General features: G+C 37.1%; 1 protein-coding gene across 3 annotated transcripts in view; it reads left to right on the forward strand.

The window, feature by feature from the left end:
• The window catches only part of nos1apa (nitric oxide synthase 1 (neuronal) adaptor protein a), a 179,027-nt gene extending 164,078 nt beyond the window's left edge, over positions 1-14,949 (forward strand). For all 3 annotated transcript variants that reach the window (XM_049479357.1, XM_049479358.1, XM_049479360.1), the window contains 2 exons: positions 1,663-1,945; positions 11,020-14,949. In XM_049479357.1, coding sequence (XP_049335314.1) covers positions 1,663-1,945; positions 11,020-11,644 — 908 coding nt within the window. In that variant the 3' untranslated portion in view covers positions 11,645-14,949. The remainder of the gene's footprint in view (positions 1-1,662; positions 1,946-11,019) is intronic.
• Positions 14,950-22,693: the final 7,744 nt, after the last annotated feature.

Consider the following 22,693-nt stretch of genomic DNA (forward strand, 5'->3'; position numbering starts at 1 on the left):
ATATCGTCGCTGTCCAATGAAAATCAAATATCTCTATTTTTGTCAGTTTTTTGTTTATTGCATTATTTGAACACAATATCTCCTTTACACTGTGTCAAAATGTCTTGCTGAATGGACCAATATAAATTCTACCAAAGTACCTGAAATAAACACTACCTCCACTGTGTTTCACAGATGAGCTGGTATGTTGAGGATCATGAGCAGATCGTTTCGTTTTTTTTTTTGCTTTTATCATCACATTGGTCCACAAATGTTAATCTTTGTCTCATCAGTCCATAATCAGTCTGTAGGTTTGTCTCTGTGCTTCTTGGCAAATTCCAGCTTGACCTTCCTATTCTTCATGTTTATTAGTAAGTAGTGGTTTTCATTTTCTGGTGAAGTCTCTGTACTTTTATTTACTTACATCGTCTGACTCCAATACTTTTTATCACATGAAAAATGGCTAGTTTTAAACAGAAGGTGTTATCTTCTGAACTGTATATCCAATTATCCAGATGTAAATACTTGGAAATAAATGCTGAAATATTTATTTTTCAATGTCAAACCCAAATGTTTGCAGTCTACAGCAGAAATAAGGAGCGTGAACTCCCTGTTCTAATACTTCTGGATGGAATATATATATATATATATAGACCTTAAAGACGTCTGCCGTTCAGTGACTTGTCAAGCGGAGTCACTCCCCAGTATGTCTAATTCTGTTGACATATTGCCTCCAAAATCCTTTTAAAAGTCTTGTTGTTGCTTATATATGGAGTTGTGATAATGACTGTGCTCTTGTTCTTCAGCGAATTCTCAGAAAGCAGCACAGCGTAACAAGCAGAAAATGGCTTGTGTATATTAGAGCCAGGCTAATATTTGCTGCCTGGCTGGCTAAGTGACTCCTAACATGTTGAATTGTAGTCGAAATAGGATGTCAACTTCGCTTTTTCAGCTTCTCACATGGTCGATGTTAGGCACATTTATTTTCTCCTGTTTTCTGCCTGTAATATATGGCCATGTGGGAGGCACCTGTTCAGCTTCTTTTATTTTTTATATATTGTGAATGACCTTGACTCTATGGGTACACATGGGTAAGTGTGTACTGGTATGTGTGTGTTTTACCTGTATGGGAACAAATATTGTTGCATAAAACTATTACAGCTTTACAGCAGCTCTTGTGTGTTGTGTATGTTTATGTAGTTATTAAGACGTGTCCTCTATGTTTCATTCTAATGCTTTCCGAGAAATAATGTTCTGAGGTAAGAATGGATCAGACATGTTGATGTTACCTTCATTACCGTTCATTATTGTTGTATCAATATTGTGATTGATCTTTATGTGAGCTTTGATTTGCATGTAATTGTGTTTTTATTTTTTATTTTTTCCCTCCTTTTGTCATTTGTTTTCTTTTTGATGCTTGAATGCTGCTGTGCCTTAAAGCCATATTGCTCTTCATACCATCGCATTTGTCTGATTGTTACTGGTGGAATTTCTCTATTACCCCTAATCCCTATTATAGTGTTGTTCATTCCCATTCAAAGTGGTCTAGTGATGGACTTTAATGGTGGATGGATCTGTAAATGTCTTTTGTATTATTCCAGCACTTTCTGAACAAACATGTTTGGTGACCTGTGTTTTCTATCTCTCTCTCTCTCTCTCTCTGTCTCTGTCCTCTGTCTACAGTTGACCAAAGCATGTTTGAGAATTCCAATGCAGCCGAGCAGCAGAAGCAGAGTCTGAGGATGGCCGGAGTCGTTTCCTCCAGCCCTGCCGGACAAAAGAGTGGAGGCAGTAGCAGCCAGCACCTGAAAAACCTGGGCAAGGCCGTCGGAGCTAAGGTCAATGACCTGCTGCGCCGCAAAGACCCCAGCAGCCTGGGGGACATCGGGGTCACAGAGGTTAACAAGAACGTGGAGGCAGTGTGGGCCAGCCTGACCGAGATGGGCCTTGGCACAACCGCTAACAGGTAACAGTGCTCACATAGACACAAGACCTGAGATCTCATTAAGCAGCCATGTGCAGACGCAGCATAACCACTAAATTAAATATTTTTTCCTGTGTGTGAGTGTGTGTGCACACATTTAAAACTATTTATTTTTAATGCATGTGCAGAATCTTCTAGCAGAAGATTATTGCAATTGTGGAAAAACTAATCATAATCATAAGAGATAGCTCACTTATTTTTGGTCACTTCTACATAATAGTAATTTTCAAAATGTGGTGCATATATGTGCAAGATGCTGATGGGTACTACAGTTAACCACTGATATAAGCTCAGAATAAATGTGAGGTAAAGTTGCATAAAAGCACAAATAATAGATTCTGCTGATACAATGATACAATGGCTGAAAAGGTACAAAGGTTTTGCACAGGTGGGTTGCACTTGGAGTGTGTTTTAACTTTAAAATAAAACATCTCAATCCACTACAGTCCAGTCAAACCCGCAGCAAACATTTGTGTTTATTTTTACAGTGATTTAAAGCAACATTAAGTAAAAATGAAAAAAAAAAAACAGTTGAAAAGGAAGAATTTGAAAGAATTTGCCCTTTTATCCTCCCCAGAATAACACACTTTACACATGCATTTCTGGGCAACCTAGGACATACAGAACTGTCACTAAAAGTGAAACTGATGTCGTAGAGTAGCATTAAAGTATTATTAGATAAATGTGAGTCTGGTTACGCAATTGTCGCAGTCAGATTTTCCAGACTAACATACTGCATTTACAGTGGAGTATCAGTATGATTTTAAGCTGATTTAAAACACTAATATTTCGTAGTTCCAGTAAGTACTGTAGAACTTCCAACTGTAGTCAGTCTGGGCAAACCCTTACAGACTACACATTTTGGTGTATTTCATGTTTTTATTAGGTTGGTTTGGTTTCACACTGCAGCGGCTAATGTCAGATCAGATCAAACTAGAGGGTGTTCACTGTGTTTTTGATTAGTCAGAAATGTTTTATTTATTATAATAATTTTTTTAGTAGTTCAAATATTTTGCCCTTAACATTATATTAAGTATGCAAATACAGCTATTTCTTTCTTACGCAGTATATTCACTTACAGGCAGACCAAAAACTGGTTCTGTGCAAACTACACAGAACAAGCTCCAATGCTGTGTAAAACATGTCCTAAACAGTAAGTCTACTGTACCAGAGCCTTTTCAAGATCATTTGTTGACCACAGATTTAATTTGTAGGTGTTTATTTAAATATGGCCATGCATAAGCAATGCAGACAGTGTGGAATTTATCAATGTTCACTCTGTACAGCTGTGTGTGTGTGTATATAAATGTGTGTGTGTGTGTTTGTGTGTACACCTTTTGGTAGACGCCAGTTTTCTAGTGCACTCTGGCACTTCTTAAGCACAGATTTAGAACACATTCTACACACAGTTTGATAAATGAGGCCCTGAGGGTTTAGCTGAGATTCAGGAGTGGGCGAGCCTTGCTTCATTCATGGATGCCAGTAACGTGGGAACAAGATTTATTTAATTTGTGCTCGTAAATGGAGATTTTAAACATTAAAGGAAATTAATTAAATAACAAAATATTTAAAGCTAGTTTTAAAAAAGATTTTCTAGCTACACAGTAACCCACTTTTTCCAGGTTATTTCAACTCAGAAATGTTCACAAACTAACAGACAAAATAATGAGAACATCACCCTGCACTGCTGTAGTGTGCATTTAGAGCTATCATACGATACACATGCAATTCAGAACAGGGTGAGAGATGCAACACAGTCACTGAACTTGAAAGAAGCCTATCGACTGAAGTATTTTTTTATTATTATTACATTATTAAACACCCTACACATCTACACCCTGTGACTCTTTTGCTTTTTTACTGTATATACTGTTTATTTGCACCCCTGGACACTTGTCACTTTACTGTACATCCTGTACATTTGCACTCCTGGACACTACACTTCGCACCTAACTTTAAATACAATACTTGCACAGGTTTATTTTTAATATTGTCATGTCTGCTGATATCTCCTATACTTAATTTATTCTTTTACTGCACTACCTCATATCTACGACTGATTACTTCCACACTTTCTATAGGTTTTTGTATTTATATATTTATGTATATATTTGTAAGTCTCAGTTTAGAATTTTATAGTTTAGTGTCTTTTATCCCTCAATGTGCTCTTGTATTGTACTACACCTATTGTTTGTTTCTACTGTGTATTGTTTGTTTCTACTGTGTTGTGTAACTGCTACTGGCTGCTAAATTTCCTTCGGGATCAATAAAGTATCTATCTTATTATTAGATGAATGAATTGAGTTAAACAGTTCTCACACGCGGTATCTTTTTCTTGTTAGTTTAATTCAAGCTTGATCAGGTTTGTATGCCAGGTTGTTTTATCTAAGTACACAAACCGTTCACTAACTACCTGAAGATATAAAAATAAAGAGATTGTGATCGCCCTGCATTGTTCTCTCGCTTGTAGTATCTTGAGCAGACCATTCAGCAGGAAAATAGTATTAATAGGGTGATTAAATTGGCTGCATACCTTCGGAGAAAAAAATAATGGCATTATTAATTCAGAATTAAATTTTTATTTCAAGCTCAATACACTGAATGAATTCCGCTAAGCTTCATTCTTTGCTGGTGACTTACACATTCCAGCCTGCTTCTTTTGTCACTCATCAGTGTACGCATCTATTGTAGGTTGCCAGTTTTTTTTTTTTTTTTTTTTTTTTTTTGGAAAATAACAAATCTGGCAATCCCTTAATAGAAAGAAGCAACCTAATATGCCTAATGAAAACAGGTCAGTGTTTCTGGCTGCTGTAGCAATCCTCATCCTTCGAATTTGCTTTATGTTTTCGAGCATTGACTTATCCAGTACAGCTCCAGCCCCCCACACCCTGCAGTTGGCACATATGCTTAAATCAGGGTTTCCGCAGGTCCTTAAAAAGTCGTAAAATGGCATGAATTAAAATCTGGGTAATTAAGGTCTTAAATTGTTTTAAATTTACTGTAAATTTGCTGTAGGTAAATTTTAGCTTTAAATTTTAATTTTACATTTTCAGATGTTGCGTTTAATGCCAATGGGAAAACACAGTGGCCCATCGTAAACATCTAATCCAGAGAGAGAACTAAGGTTAGCATTAGAGCTAGCTAACATTAGTGGCGAGTTAGCTAACATATTAACTTCAGCGGCGAGCTAGATAATATACTAAGTTTAGCTAGCTAAAGCGAGCTAGCTAACATTACCAGGGATAGAACTAAGGTTAGTAGAGAGCTAGCTAACATTATCGGCAAGTTGGCTAACATACTAACGTTAACAGCAAGCTAACTAACATTAGCAGCGAGCTAGCTAACATACTAACTGGCTAGCTCAAATGAGCTAGCTAACAGAACCAGGCATAGAACTAAGGTTAGCAGAGAGGTAGTTAACATACTAACGTCAGCAGAAAGTTAGCTAACGTTACCAGGGAGAGAACTGAAGAAATTATGACTACATTTTTGGGTCTTAAATTGTATTTATTGTGGCCTTAAAAAGCATGGAATTTGACTTTTAAAATGGTGCATGAACCCTGTAATTAATTTAAAAATTCAGCAAAATGAGAGTAAGGCAGATATGCCATGCCAAGTTTAGATGTTGTTTGCGATCATTCTGAATTATTACATTGAATAGGTTCCAATGGATAAAATAAAGTCCAGTGTAACAAAAATTAAAGTCTTATTAAAATGCTGCTTTTAAATTATTCAGTTTTAATAAAATTGTCAGTTGAATAATTGCCATAAAGCAGCTTGCTACTAGCGTAGCCAAGTGAGCATATGCATTGGGAACACACAGAGATCCAGAGTGCAAAAATATTAAAATATTCTGTATAATCAGAAATACAATTTAACCCCTGCTCAGGACACACACACATTAACTTTGATGAGTAATTTGCACACAGGCACTAAGGATCATTGACTCTGTAATTCCATAGCCATTTCATCATATTTTATTACAACAGCAGCATAAGAAGTTAAAACTGAGAATGTATAATTAAAACAGAAAAATCATGTGTGAAAAATTCATGAGGGTTTTCTCCCCAGATAAAATGAATGAATAACTTAGCAGCAAATAAAAAGAAGATTTCATAATGGACTTTCTTATGATAAGTGTGTATTCTGAAGTTCTGTCTCTGCTATTGGGCTTCTCCGAGGATCCTGCTGCTACTGCTGCTTGGGTTACAGCTGCTGTTGTTTTGCTCTGTCAGTTTAATCATTTTTTTTGCTTACTGCTTTACTTTGAAGATTCATCTACTTTGTTACACAGCAGCAGCACCGAAGCAGAGCGGCTAATCCTGTGCTGCTGCTGCTGCTGCATTGATCGGTCTGCTTGTGTCTCATGGGAGGGTCATTCATTTTGCCTGGTTCCATTTCTCACCGGTGCATCAAATCATGTGTTTGCGTAGTGAATGTGGAAGCAGGAATGTGAAAACTGGTATGTGAGCAAGTCTGGCATTGACTGAAGTTGTGATCGACAACTGTTGGAGTGGAGGAAACCTCTTAGCCAGAGAATTTTAGGCAGTCATTCACAATATATCCCTGAGTGAGACCGTGACCAGCCGTTGTTATAAAAGCCCTGTTATAAAACAGTGTGTGATGGTTTACAAACTCCATATCAGTATAATGTACCTTTTTTTGTCTGCTGTGTAACAATACATGTCAAAAAGCCAATTTATACTACTCCATATACAAGTTACACTGCTCCATAGCTTTCACATAGCTTTCACAAGTGCCAATTGAGGTGTCAGTCAATTAAAAATGTTATCAAATTAATCACAACAATATTCTCTAATTAACTGCAATTAATTCCACTTGTTCTTCTTAAGATGCGAGTTTTCATAGTGGATATTTAAATGTAAATAAAAGAATGAATGTATGTAATGTATAATTATATTTATATTAGTGGTGTCCGTTAAAATACTTGTATATACTTATATGTTTGAGGGGAGATAAAGCGAACGTTGTGTGCTGCAAATTGGATAGAGGAAACTTTTTTTACTTTAGTGTAAACCACGAAAATGCGCACCAATAACCCACGCAAGCACGCTGTCTCCTCTGATCATTCAGCGCCGTCTGGCACGGGAGCAGGAAAGTAAATACAGTGTGAAGATTCTGTGCAGTGTAAAGCTGCTTTAACACAGAAGGCTGAAAATTTTCTGCCGCATTTTCAAACAGAAGTCTTTTCAACTGGACATGCAGTGCGGCCGTAGCAGTGAAGGCTGCACATACTGTGCGTGTAAACTGCATGGAACAGCAGAGACAGCGTTTGTTCATAGCAGTATATTATCTGACTTGTATATTAGATTAAATCATTGTAACAATTTTTACCTCAGTAACAATTTTTTTTCCTAAAACAATTAATTATGCCACCAAGTTTGACCCCAACTTCGTAATCGGCCCCACCCCCCTCCCAACAAGAGCATTTTTTTTGTGCTTTTTTTTTTGCTTGAGAAGGTGATCTGGTCTCGATCCAAACCAGCTATAAAATTCACTTTTTTTAAATTAATCTAAACTAATGATAATGCCTCATCATTAGTTTAGATTAATTTTAAAAAAGTGAATTTGATAGCTGGTTTGGATCGAGACCAGATCACCTTCTCAAGCAAAAAAAAAAGCACAAAAAAAATGCTCTTGTTGGGAGGGGGGTGGGGCCGATTACGAAGTTGGGGTCAAACTTGGTGGCATAATTAATTGTTTTTGGGAAAAAATTGTTACTGAGTCAATTAATGCTTATTATTTCTCATTGTCTCCAAACAGCAGAAGTAAAGCTTAAGCTGTTAAGTGTTACATATCAAGGTAAATAAGATATTTTTAGAAAATCAAAATGTATCTTTAAACTGATCAGTTCACCATAAACAAATTAAAGTTGTTTGTAGCTCTAGGTTAACTAGTTTTTTTTTTGTTTTTTGTTTTCTTTATTCCTATTTGTCTGCCCTGTTGTTCAGCTTGCCATAACTTAAAATAGGAAAATATTATTTCAGTGCCCTTCAGTCTCAGTTTGGGAGCTAAAAAGCACAATATTCAGATAATCCTATAAATTGTCTGGCAAAAAACAACTTCTATGTGTTGTTTAATAAGCACATTTCTCTCATTTGTGTGCTTTAGGTTTGCTTGTTGACTAGTACATTATGTGATGAGATTTTAAATAGCTTAGGGACAGATGAGTTGGTATAGGCTTTATAGGTTTTCAGGTTTATACACACTCTGCCTTTTTGCATAGCCATTACATATTACGATCAATTGAGCATGCTAGCAGCAGGCTGCTTTATGGCTGTTATTAAACTTAATATCCACATCAGGCCATGACTAAAACCTTCAGTCATAAACACATGCAGTGTTTTCAGTTATCTGTATGACCACAACCTTTGAAAAGGTCATCATTATAACGATTTTTGAAAAACCTTAAAATTGTTGATTAAATGTTCATTCTAAGCACTCTACCCCTATTAATATGTTTGCCAATACTTTCATTTAATCTCCAATGTGTAATTTCATCTTCTTGTCCTACAAAACAAAACAAGGTCTTATACCATGGACTGTGTGGAGACTAACCCAAGTGAAGTAGATCAGTGTATATAGAATATGAGCATTCAATGTGCTACCATGTTTACCATCACTGAAATCTTCTTTTATTGTTGAATAGATTATTTATTTATTTTTTGTTAATTGTGAAAATGTGAAATGGAAAAGTTAAACATTTCAGGAAAATGCTTAAATGCTATGTTCTCTAAGGCTTAGACGCAGTAATTTTTTGTAAGTGAATGCTCGCTCAGCCACAGACCAAACAGAAACAATGTGACGCAACCAGTGATGGTATAGTTACTTTGAAAAAGTAATCCGATTACTGATTACTCCTTTAAAAAGTAACTTAGTTACTTTATGGATTACTTGATTTTACTTTACAAGTTACGTTATTAGTTGCTTTCAGCAGCTGCAGACACCACCTCCCACCACCTTAACATAAAAATTATAACCAGTTTTGCCAATACTCCCTTTATTGGAAAATGCATTTTTAACAGCAACAATTTATCTCTATTAAGTTGAACTATTTCCTAAAAAAAAAGTTTTTTTTTTATAAAAATAAAAAAATTAACTTAACATAAATATTTTTTTTTTATAAAAAATAAAATATGGTCTTTTTATTATATATATATATATATATATTATATAAAATAAAGAAAGTGTTTCTTGACCTGACATATTTAACACTGTAAAACTGAACATTGAACTTGTTGTTCTCTGCAGGGCAGCAAGGAGTGGTTTTATAAAACAGAACCGTGTATATGGTCTAGGCCAGGGATCACATATTTGCAGACTGCGGTGCGGGTCCGGACCCAGACGTTGTCCAATACGGACCCATACCGGACCCAACTGAGAAGGATTTAATTCTGACAGTGTTCATTTAAAGCACCGGAACTTTTCTTGTCTTTACGGTATGTGCGCTCTGCGCCACAGTGAACTTCCAATCACGTGTGGTGTAAAATCTTTAAATGCTCTCCTCTGCCAATCAAGTTTGTGGCAGACCGCTGCCCTGGCTAGTGAATTGGGATGCGGCCGCAAAAAAAACGCCGAGCGCGAGAGAGAGAGACAGGGGAGAAAGCGAGACGCGTGTGACTGGGGAAGAGCGGAGGGGGAATGGGTAAGGGAGCGGTGTGTGTGTGTGTGTGTGTGTGAGGTGGAGAGAGAGAGAGAGTAACGCACAGTGACTTAAATAAGTAACTTTAATCTGATTACTGGATTGGAAATAGTAACGCGTTAGATTACTCGTTACTGAAAAAAAGGGTCAGATTAGAGTAACGCGTTAATAAGTATCGCGTTACTGACATCACTGGACGCAACCAATAAAGACAATAATTTATTACCTTTGGGGTTCAGCTATACTTGTTTGCCAGCTTTTTGAAATTGATTAATAAAGGAAGCAGATTTAAATGGCTTTAAAGTGACCCCATGCCAAAATAACAAACTAGAAATATACTAACTTACCACTTTTACCATAAAGAGAGGCAAACTCACAAACACACAAGGCAGGTCACCCCTACAAGTCCTGCAATGTAACAATAGTTTTTACATCAGTAAAATAGGAAAACTTGGTATAACAGAATATAAAGGAGTAGTAGGAACAGTGCAAGTAGAACAAAAATTGCTGTTACTTCCTTATGAACCTTTAGCCCTTTATACCATGCAGCTTGAGTCTCTACCCTATCATTATTTTTACATAAAATATTTTGGTGCATATTTTGCTTTATCTTTTACCAACTTTTTGGAATTTTGCTTTGAATTTTCCAAAATGTTTAGTGCTGGTAAAGTTGATTAGCAGTTTCCAGTCAGAGTTCTGCAGCCCTCCAAACCAACATCTAAATCCTTTTAAAAAGGAGTTTTAAATGAATGTGAACAGTGTCATTTTCTTATTAATAAAACTGCAAGTGAGGATCCCCCAAGTCTAGTTTAGAACTATTATAGAACTACTGCTTTAAGGGAATAATCTTTAGTTCACAGATGATCAGTCTTCATATATAAATAAAAAAAAACAGTCTAAGATGGTTCTTACAAGTGAATTGTAATTTTCAGCAAAGTCAATATAAGTCAATATAAAAATAAATAATTTAGGGGTCTTTCTTTTTGTCTATTTATCATAATCGCAATGGCTAAAACAACTGCCAGATTTAGTGTATGCCAAAAACTGTCTAAAACTGTTAAATTGTACCGTAATTTCAGCTCCAGTGTGTAATTTTGCTTTTTGTAATTCTTAACTTTAATAAATATACAAAAACAGACCCTATAGCATTCCATTAGATAGTGCTAGCATGGATAACAAACTGACATAACAACTGGGTGTTCGAACAGCTGAGTCGCATGCTGTCCTTTAATGCTGACTGAAAACCCATCTGTTCAAGAAGTTCTTAAGTTAGTGCTTATCTTCTATGTATCTTCTGTGTATCCACACTGTGACATGTATTTAACAGTATTTAAGCTTGAGGTTTTGATTTTGAGAGTAATCTTTATTCTTTCCTCTGTTTTCTCTCCAACAGTCACATGTCTTTGGACTCCTTCCCGCGCCTGGATCCTCCACCTCCCACCAGCAAGAAGCGGCTTCCTCGAGCTTTAAAGACCACTCAGGACATGATGATCTCATCTGACCCAGTGGTAGCCTCCCCAGAGGTCTCCGACTCCTCCCTCCTGTCCTCCCCAGATAAGAGCTGCCTCATATCATCAAGCAAGGCCCAGGATCAATTCCAGCCCTGCCTCGAAGAGCCAGGCCTGGAGCCAGAGACACCTTCAGCAGCCAGCACGCCTCTGGAGATCCAGATAAAGGAGGAGAGTGGATCAGCAGAGGTGAAAGGGCAGTGTGGCAGTACAGATGCTGTGCAGATGGCAGACGGGCTGAAGGAGCTTGACGCTGCGAAGGAAGACCAGTCTCAGGTGCTGCGCTCCGTTCCTGACCTCATTCACAAGGATAACCTGGAGCTGAAACAAAAACTGAACAGTATGGAGTCGAGAATGGCCTCCACACCTTGCCCGGGGAAAGGAGGCTGTCGCATCAGCCTGAGCGAGGGGGAGCTCCTGGAAAACGGTTCAGTGGACTATAAAAGCTCCAGGAGAAGCTCCAACATGGAGAACGAGGAACCACACCCAGACCTGCTTTCATTTGAGTAGTAGTAAGTCTTATCATGCTGAGGACAGCACCAGCATCATCAGTGGAAAGTCATTCTCAAGCAACCCCCAACTGAGGTTATTCTGAGGTGCTGGTGCTGATGGTGCACAATTCTACAGGTTTCCATATGTGTTCTATGAGGGAACCAAGCAACATGCTACATGGCTTTGTCTTTCTAATATTTCTATGAACCAGTCTATATTTCCTGTGTATGCACTATAACATCTTTATTATGCTTTATAGCTTATCTCTACTACAGATGTATTTTTAAATTATATTTTACAGATCTAATTTCTTAGAAAACAAAAAATCACTACTTTAGATTTGTTCAATCACGTATTATTACCGTCAGTTGTGTATTTTAGCTTTAAATCGTATTAGTTTTACATGTTTTATGCTAAAGAATTGAAACTGCCAGCTCGTCAATAGAAACCAAAGCCAAAACAAAGCACATTTCCTATGTTGTAATACCTCTGAATCTGTTCACGTACATCACATCACATATCCTCTGCAGGCAGCTTTCCTGTATTGGATACGTTGTTTCACACCAAAGTTTGCTTCCGTCAAAACTACAAGCTCAGCTTCTCCCAGAAATTCCCATCACCAGCTATAGGAGTAAGCCTCCAACCCCGGGCTAAGCCTGGTAAAGCATAAAATAGCTGATGGTGGCGCTTTGTTTTGTGTTTTGACTGTTTAATTTGATGGAGGCCTATGCATTCGCAGTCAGGCAGAACATGCGGGAGGAATTAGAAGGACACATGAGGAATGTAGGGGCTGAATTCCTGAAGGGTAGAGAAGGCTTTGTTAAGGTCTTTACGCTTTTGAAAGAGTCAAACAACCTGAACAATATACTGACATGGAGTCTGTATAATGTACTAGGTATTAGGGTGTTTTCACGCCAATAGTCAGTTTGCAATGGTCTGAATCAGTTAATGAGCTTGTAAACTTGGTGCGTTTTTTTTTTCTTTTTGTTTTTCACACCAAGGAAAAGAAAAAAAATCCAGCACACTTGAGGCTGTGTGTCACAACAGACTAAACCCTTATCCACACATACACTTCAGAAAATATCTGGAGAATCAGGTCTTGACTTTGTACGAGTACAACAACAAACAACAAAATGTTTAAATCCACAATATTAGGGGTAGAATGGAAAGGATTAAGCATTGCCGAGTAGCTAGCCAGCACACTCGGAGAAAAGCGCAGTGACTCAGTTCCGATACATCAGCTCACAGACGTCTTATGCTGATCAACATCACCCTAGGAGTGATGAAGGGAAAGAGTGCCATCTAGCCCCCCAGAGAGAGCCATGCTCTCTCAGTTGTGCTCTCTCAGGGCTCCGGCAGCTGATGACAAGCTGCATGACCAGGATTCAAACCAGCGATCTCCCGATCACAATTGGCAGCTCTTTAGAGCGCTGGACCACTCGGTGCCCTGAGATGATGTTTTGAAGAACTTTGACTCATACCCACAATAAATTTTCTGGAACATTCCCTGCTCTATTCACACATGCATGAGCTCACTCAGACATGATCCTCAAATTTTGTTAGGGAACTACCAGAAAGAGATCTGGACGATGTCCAAAGCAGTTAACACCAACATTTGCGTTCACACATGCCACCGCTCTAGATAAATCTAGAAAAGTTCTGGATTTCAGTTGCTGTATTGAAAGGGGGCTTAGGATGCTGGCTCAAGAATCACGAGTTCAAATCACAAGTTCATCACTTCTGTTATGGTTTAGCTAGAACAGGCTTCTGTTGGCATATGTATCAGAGCTGGGAATGGTGCTGCCATTGGCCTTATGGTAGATGGCTGCCTAGTGTTGCTGCATTGGCGACAGTTTAAAAAAAAAGTGAGTGTCTGGCTTCACATGTATCTGAGGAGACATTTGCTAGCCCTCACCCTCCTAGTGTTTGAAGCATTACTTGTGATAGTCCTAATGCGTAAATGGGTGGATCATTTGATTCAACTAAACGTGTTTGAAAAAATATATATAGAAAAATACAACAAACGTGAGAATGTTCTCTCCTCCTATTGGTCAGATCTGTCTGGGGCAGGAGCAAGAAGGTAAATACAGGAAAAATGTCCTGTGCTCTGGACTAGGGCCTATTTCTGTTCAGTTTAACACAGCAATAATAGAGATGGGTCAAACTGAGGCCAGATCACATTCTCCTCAACTCAAACACACTTCTCCAGAGTTAGTTTGAAACCAGACTGAGATCACTTCCTGTCAAGGGTCTCAGTGTGGTTGTGTTGGTCCACATCCAAATACAATTACTGTATTCACACCTGACCAAACAAATTACACATCCAAGTGCATTTACTGTATTCACACCTGTCCAAACTAATTCTGAGTTCACATAAACCAGAATAAAATGTGCTGGTGTGAAAACGCCCTTAGTAATTAAATTACTCAGTATGAATATACAGTGTAATGTGACTCTAATGAAAATTAATAACTGGAAAGAAGAATCTCTATTTCAGTCATTTTTGAGACACACTAGGTAAGGCAGCACTGGAATAGAAGGCTCAGAGCAGGTTTTTTGGCACCGTTAGAACTGGTTTTGCATGACCGAGTTTATAGGATCTTACAGTGGCTGTGGGTTTGTCATGGCAATAATCGTTAAAGTGATGGCAGGCTTGTGAAATGGCACTAATGAGGCGTCCGTCAGCGGAAAGGTATGAGAACAGGCTCAGAGTAGCCGAGGAATGTCGGAACTCTGCACGAATCTCAGCTGACCTCTTGTCTTCAGAGGCAGCTACTGATTCCCCAAACCCTCAAGAGATGCTTTCAGTGTTGAACTAATTTTTGTCTTTCAGACGCACTTCAAGATCATATATACATAAAAAGTGGTGCACAAAAAAGTGCAGGCATCCTTAGGTAAAATCTCTGTTACTGTGAATTAGGGGTGAGCGATATGACCCTAATAATATAACAATATTTTAGGTTATTTTTGTGATAACGATATTGTTGGCAATATGGCAAAATGTTGAAAAATATATATTTTTTACTTACTAATTTCAAAAACTTAGTACTGCAACATATGTAGTACCAGTAGATTAGTTTCAAACATTCAGTAGAAACAAAACCATTGTTAAGGTTTGCGCATCAAAACAGTATATTTAGTGCATGCATATGAATGTCAAAATATACCCATAAAACATCACAGTAAATTGCAAAACAAATACAAAATAGACTGCGTTCAAGGAATATTATCTCAACAAAATGTGTAGTTTCACAAATTATACAGATATTATATAGAAATTATGTAGACATTGTGAACAATATGAACAACTAAAGTAAATAAAACGTAACTTGATTTCCAAAAAAGTCCCAAAAGTCACAGATTTAATTTTTTACCATTTCAAAAGAAAAAAAGCCCAAAGATAAAGACTAAGCACTCTGCATGCTCAGCACTAAATAAATCACCTGGTCATCTTTTTTCGATCATGTTTAGGTTGCAGTACTAAGGATCATGGTAAAATCTTTAACAAACAGAGTAGTGTTTGCTTTTTAGAGATCTTGCTGCTAGTTAAATTAATTTCCCCTGCTACTGGCTGCAGTATAAATCACCCACCCCCATGCTTAACAGTTGGAAGGGCGTTCTTTGCATGAATAGTCTACTCACTCACTTTTTCACAGTAACAAATATTCTATGTTGACCAAGGATTCCCAAACATCTGCAAGCCACTGTACAGTACACTGTGCCTATAGCCACAAATAGCATTCATTTCACAGTTTTATAAGAAATATGCAATATTCAGTTATCTTTTATCAGGTGTTTTACAGGAAGAGGGTTGTGCAATTGCAGCAGGTCAGAAGAGGGTTAACAGAATGTCAGTTAAGTGCAGGTCAGGGTAATGAGTGTAAGTGAGAAATGCTCAAGGTAAAGTAACAAAGGGATGTGTTGTTCATTTTAAGCACATTATTATAACAATGGAAATGTTCTATAAATGTCACTTAAACTTAAGGGCAAATATCTTATCATGTATGTCCTGCATTTCATGTGTTTATCACTGTCATATTGTTATGTCATTGTTAATGAGAGCTACTGTGTTGTAACAGGATGGGATGGGATGAGTTGTCAGATGTTCTCTGCAGATTTGAACACTAGAAATAGAGAAAATGATGAACACTATTAGATAAATGCTGTACTAATGCTGGCCACTCACTGTTGTATTGTAATGTTATATTGGGTTATAAAATGTGAAGTTATTTTATTATTATGATCTATTTTATGATACCTTTTAAGACTGCTATGTATATGTGGTGGGGACAAAAAAAATCAATGAAAAAAAAATGAGATTTCTATTTTAGTTTATTGTAGTTTTGAAGATGATTTTTATACAGAGCTGTGGTAAAATAATGGGAATTTATCACAAAAAGAATGATTGTATTTTCTTTTATTACAGTGATTTTCATAGTTTGTTAACTGCTTAATTATCTGTGGTCTGGTCACTTTCACAATGTTCTGAAATGAAGGAATTACAGAATTGCTGAAGGAAAGACTCCTGTTTATGAAGGGTTTATTATAAGCGCACTAAAATGTAGTTAGAGGAACCTCAAATGTTCAGGCTTTTTTATTAAAGATTCTTTTTTTAAAGAAAGCATGTGTGTGTTTATTATGCAGATTTGTTAAATGTGTTTCAGAATTGTGCGAAACGGTTCAGGATTCTCCCTTGTCTGCTGGAATCTGCATTTCTGGGGCACCTGTCTGCTGTCTCTTCACACCAGGCGACAGGAAAGTCTTCCTTCTAGAGTTTTCTGAAGAGAGTAGAGAACATTAATAACAAATTAAATGTGGTTTGATTATTATAGAAGGTAAGCTGTGATTATTACAATTATAAACAAACACAGTCTAACTAAACTAAAACCACACAGATGCTACTACATTGTTCTTACAGTAAATATTTACAGTTGAAATTAGATTTGCTACCAAACATACAATGCAGTTTGCACAACATTGAGGAGGAAGTTTAGCAGTACCAGAAGTCCAAAACAAGTTTTAATAGCAACAGCAAAATAAGCTTTTTGCCATTGGCAGAGAAGATCCTACAATTTTTTCATGACAGCAACACATATACTGAGCTCTGCTCAGTTCCTTATAAATCCATTTAAAAGAGAAATAACAATATAAGATTTATTGATTTATTACAAACTACCTTCCTCTACCAGATCAGGATCTTTAAGAAACTCCTGAAGAATGAGCTCTTCAAAAAGCACTTAATCTCCTAACACCTCTTAACTACTTCTAACCTCATTTCCTTCTTTCCTTTCTTTTTCTCCTCTATCCCACTATTACCCTTTGGCCTTCTTTAGGGCAGGTCTTAATTAAAAAAAAATTTAACCTTGATTTTCTATTACTATATGTACATTATTATTGTAAGTCGCTTTTTACAAAAGCATAATGTAATGTAATATAATTGCCAAGACACATTGATACAACAACAAAAAATCGATTTAATTAGTGGGTGTGTATAAAAAGAACCCCAGCACCCCAGTTCTTCACTTGAACTGCAACTTGACCTCTGACAACATGCCAAAAATCCACCCTGCGACCAAAGCCTTGATTATCAAGAGGCTGAAGACCAGATCCACTGCAGAGGTGGCTGGCACCTTTAATGTGTCTCAGCGTCAAGTACAAAGAATTAAAAAAAGATTTGAAGAGACAGGAGATGTTTTTGACAATCGATTTTTGTGTTGTTTATTAAATGTTTCCACCTCTGTTGATGTCCAAAACACAGGACCCCCCCCCCCCCCACATACAGGTCTTCGCAATAAGCAGGCAGCACATAGAATAACAATATATAAGGCAAACCAGATACATGAATAGAGCCATTAATTTAATATTATTGAATGCAGGTTTGGATGATCTGTACACTAATAAACACATGCATCATAAGAGAGCACCATCAGACTGAGGAAATCTCTTGCTAAACTCCATTAAATTTGAATATAGAGCTCATGTCTGAACAGTAAAGCCCTGGCTCAACAGAATCATCTGTAATGAAATGGGAGTGACTCGTCCAAGTGTTGGGAAAATGTGCGTATTGACGTTTTTTCAGACAGTACTGTCTGTGAGAGATGAGACTCGTAATCAAGCTGTAACGTCTGTGGAATGAAATATTGAAACCTTACAGTAGCATGAGTGAAAAACTGAAAAAGCCTTTCAGCAGATGAAGGAAGCACAGAAAGCTGAACTTTCTCCATCCTCTGCTCAGTTCAGTGACTGGCAGACTCGCTGCCTATTTTCGGCATATCCTGTGTTTTACTGTGTCTTTCCCTGGTGCAGAGCGACCATGGCAGCTTGTGTCCTATTAATCACTGCCAGCCAGACATCCTGTTTAGACTGAGCAGATTTATGAGGGAGAGTTTTCCTCCTGTGCTTCACCAAAAGCCCGAGATGAGGAGTTTATCTAGAGCTCCGGTGCTGTCGAGCGTAGTAATCAAAACCTGACTGCACAGCAGAGTGAATAGTGTGAATAGGGAAACAAACAACTTCTGTAATATTATTTATTTATTTGATCTGCTGAGGCTTATTTGGTAATAAAAATGGATGAGAAGATGTATCTGGAGGTGAAGGAGATTGTGGAGTGAACTGTTTACATCATAATTTATATCAGTGTAATAACACTGCCACTTCTACCTTTAGAGTCTACCTTTTACTGCACTGTGATGCATTTATTACAGTACGTAAACCTTCCTTTGAACTTTCCAATTTCCAGTATTTTGAGATGATTTATATACACTCGTCGTCTATAAACATTTGGAAGGAAGATGCTGGTTACCAGGAAGAATAAATTATAAAACCAAATTGACTGATACAGGCAATATTTATTGAGCTACACATACGGACGTAGTGTATAACCAAAGGTGCCAGACATCTCTGAATTAAGTTGTAGAGGTTCCTAATGGTGTCCTTTGATAATCCATCTTATACAGCTTCAACTTTCTCTCACACACATTTCCTGCTAATTTTGCGGTAGGAGTGTAGGGTTGATTGATTGTTCAATAGCATCCTATTGAACATTTTATATCAAGAATTGTTTTGGAGAGATGTAGCTTCTGTGTCTTTAAGGTAAGCTCTTGAGACGACAGCAGTATGTGGATGAGCATTGTCCTGTTGAAAATGTGCACCTAAGTGTGTATTCAGGAAAGACAGGGCCACTGGTTACAGGAAGTTATTAATATAACACTGAAATGTTACACTGACATCAGGCCTTCTGAATGTGTGATGCATGACAACAAACCATTCATCTTGGTGCTGAGGACATTTGTTGGTTACCTCCAACAAGACAACACTGGAATGGCAGTGGCTCATCTTCAGTAATGAGTCTCACTTTTGTCTATGCAAATAGAAAATATAATATACTCACTAGTACTAGGATGGTCTCTTTGCTGAAGACCCCATTAAAAAAAAGGGTTTTAATTACGTCCATGCTTATACCTTTTACTTGGAAAAAACTCTTCTTACCTGCCAACACATTAGCATCATGAGCATATTGAAAAGGTAAATCCAGGACACAAGGAATGTTGATGATTTAAGAAGGTGCAGGTCTTTGTATACCCATAAATTATAACATACAATGCATTCTATAATATAATAGAATATCATGAAAATGTTACTTTATTTCTGTGATTCAGTTCAAAACGTGAAACACATATATTATAGAAATGTATTACGCACAGAGTAATCTATTTTAAGCATTTGTTAGAATATTATTTAAGACAAATTAACCATCCAAACCAAACCATCACTGACCATCAGTACATTTATTATTTCATTTGGAAATCAGGAGACCAGAGTCTGGAGGAAGAGTGGTGTAGTTTCCACAATCAGTGATGGTTTGGAGAGACATGTCATCTGCTGGTGTTGGTCCACTGTGTAATATCACATCTAAAAGTCAGTGCAGTTTTTTCTCTGTGGATTTCATTTTCCAGCAGGACTTGGCACACCGCCAAAACTATTGCCAACAGAAAAGACAATTAGGCACCAACCCTCATTCTAGGTGTGGGCTAGATTTTCTTATTGAAGTATGGACAACTCAACCTCCCTGAAATCAACTTTTGCAACTTGGGATATCTGGTGTTATCATTAGCTTATTAGCATTTAGCCCTGTGCAATAGAAGTCTAAGTTGCTAAATCTCTATTCAGACATGACTGGGTGTCTTCCTGTCTCAGAATTCTGCCTGAATGGGCAGCATTTCTCACGTTTCAGACACATCCTGTGTGTGACTCATTTTTGGCAGTGTCATATATCATGTTAGCTTCAATTCTGGGTCTGGATCTGCTTGAGACTAGCTTGGGAATTTCTGTCTGAATGACTGATCACTTTTGTAAGCCAATGCTCAGTGCTTTATATATATATATATATATATATATATATATATATATATATATATATATATATATATATATATATATATATATATATTTATATATATATATATATATATATATATTTATATATATATATATATATATATATATATATATATATATATATATATATAAACGTACATGTAAATGTGTGAACATCCACATCATTTGCTGCATTTGTCTACAATCGTGCAGAGACTGAGGCCATGTGCCTTCCAGACATTGTCTCCTGGGTGTTGCTATCTAGGTAAGCTGTGATAAAGAAGTAGCGCTCTCAAGAAATGTGCTGCAGATAACCGTGTTCTGCACGTTGTGCACACATGAATAAAAAGGACAAGTACTTTGAAGGGTTCGGTTCTTATTGAGTTTCCTATCGTACATCCAAAAAGAGGATCAGCATCTGTTTAATTAGCTTTTCTGAGGAAGCGAGAGATAATGAGTCGTCGTGCATTTTAAATGCAGCTTCAGTAGGCTGTGATTCCAGTAGTCCGTGTCATTTATATTTCATTCTTCTTCTCCATGATTAGACTGGACCCGGCCGGTGTTTTGGTGAACGTTACCTCTGTTTTCGTTCAGAAACACGGAGACTGAGGCTCGAGGGCAGCCGTGCATGGCTTCATTTTTTACTACCTGAACACACAAAACCTGAAATCCTCTTAAAAAATCAATTAAAGCAATTTCAAATGATATCTGTATCTATCCTGGAGAAATGCCTGTCGCTAACAGTGCCTGCTCTTTATACCTCCATCTCATTAAAACCCACAACACTTCTGAATTTCCTCAAAAGCCCCCAGAGATCTGTCCTGAAACTCCTTCAGACTGAAGCACAGTTTCAAATACCATTCATCAAAGCAGAGCAGTGAATGCACAGCAGTGCTGCTGGAGTTTTTAAACACCTCAGTGTGACTACTGGTCTGACTATGCAGTGGTGCTTAAACGTTTGTAAATCTTTTAGGATTTTATAAGTTTCTGCATAAATTTTAACAGTAGATAAAGAGAACCCAGTCAAAAAAATAAGAAACAAATATTATACTTGTATTCATTTATTCTTTGAGGAAAATGATCCAATATTACAGTATTTGTGAGTGGCAAAAGTATATGAACCTTTGGTTTCAGTGTCTGGTGTGGTCCCCCTTTGCAGCAATAACTGCAACTAAATAATTCCAGTAACAGTTGGTCAGTCCTGCTCTCCAGCTTGGAGTAATTTTAGCCCATTCCTACGTACAGAACAGCTTCAACATTGGGATGTTGGTGGGTTTCCTCACATTAACTGCTTGCTTCAGGTCCTTCCACAACATTTTGAATGAATTAAGGTCAGGAGATTGACTTGGCCATTCCAAAACTTTAACTTTATTCCTCTTAAACCTTTTTTTGGTAGAATGACTTGTGTGCTTGTGGGTCGTTGTCTTGCTGCATGACCCACCTTCTCTTAAGATTCAGTTCATGGGCAGATGTCCTGATATTTTCCTTTCAAAATCTCTGATATAATTCAGAATTCATGTTTCCATCAATGAAGGCAAATCGTCCTGGCCCAGATGCAGCAAAATAGACCCAAACAATCCCTTGTAAAAGAAAAGTGTATTAAGTATATATTTTTTAAAAGTATACTTAACATGGAAAAGTAAATACTTTCTAAAATTAAATTATGTACTTAAATACATACTAAATGTACTATTTTGGAACAACTTATGGCGACTTGTATATTTCAGTTGTAATTAAGCTATATTTAAACACAACATAAAAGCATTTTTAGTGCTTTTTTCGTGCAACACCTGCGAATTTAAGTAGATTAAAGATTGTGTTTTTAAAGACCTTTTTTAATATAATTGATATTGTAAATATTGTAAATATACTACTTTGCGTATCGATACACATATTGTGTACACCTTAATGCAACTGGAAAAAAATACACTAAGGTGCACTTTAAGCAATATTTAATGCCATTATATATGTTTTCTATCAACACAGCGTATAATTTAAAGCATGGCTAAAAATACATTTTATGGAAATACAGAGAAAGTATATTTAATGTGTATTTTCATAAAGTATATTAAATTGATAATGTACTTTCAGTATTCTTTACCTAATTTAAACATACTTTTAATGCTCGTAAGTATACTTCCTTTTCAGAAGGGATGAAACTACCATCACCATGTTTCACAAATGGGATTAAGGTCTTATGCTGGAATGCAGTGTTTTCCTTTCTCCAAACAAAACACTTTTCATCTAAAGCAAAAACTTTTATTTTGTCCTAATCCACCCACAAAACCTTTTTAAAAAAAAACATTATTTCATCATCCACTCAAGAGAATGCTTCTCTGTGGGGTCCAGTCATTAGAGAACAGGGTATAAGGAGAATAATAAAGTATTCAGAGTACAGCTCCAGTATTGTCCGTGGATCTGATATGATTAACAGTGATTGTAGAAACAAATGCCTCCCAAAATCTGTCCTGAAACTCCTTCAGAAGCACGATGACGAACGCCATTCCACTTTACCCTGGCACATCAGCCGCACAGCACTTTGTTTTTGTCCGTTTTGATTTTCTCACATGAACTGACAGCCACTTCCACTTCACGCTGCTTTTAAACTCCAGAGACCTTGAGTTTTCAGGGATTTTTTTTTATGATGAACTGTTTGGAACTCTTCTAGTCTGAGGAGTTTCTCTTGTGGAG

The sequence above is a fragment of the Astyanax mexicanus genome, chromosome 5 (assembly GCF_023375975.1).
Source record: "Astyanax mexicanus isolate ESR-SI-001 chromosome 5, AstMex3_surface, whole genome shotgun sequence".
NCBI lineage: Eukaryota > Metazoa > Chordata > Actinopteri > Characiformes > Acestrorhamphidae > Astyanax > Astyanax mexicanus.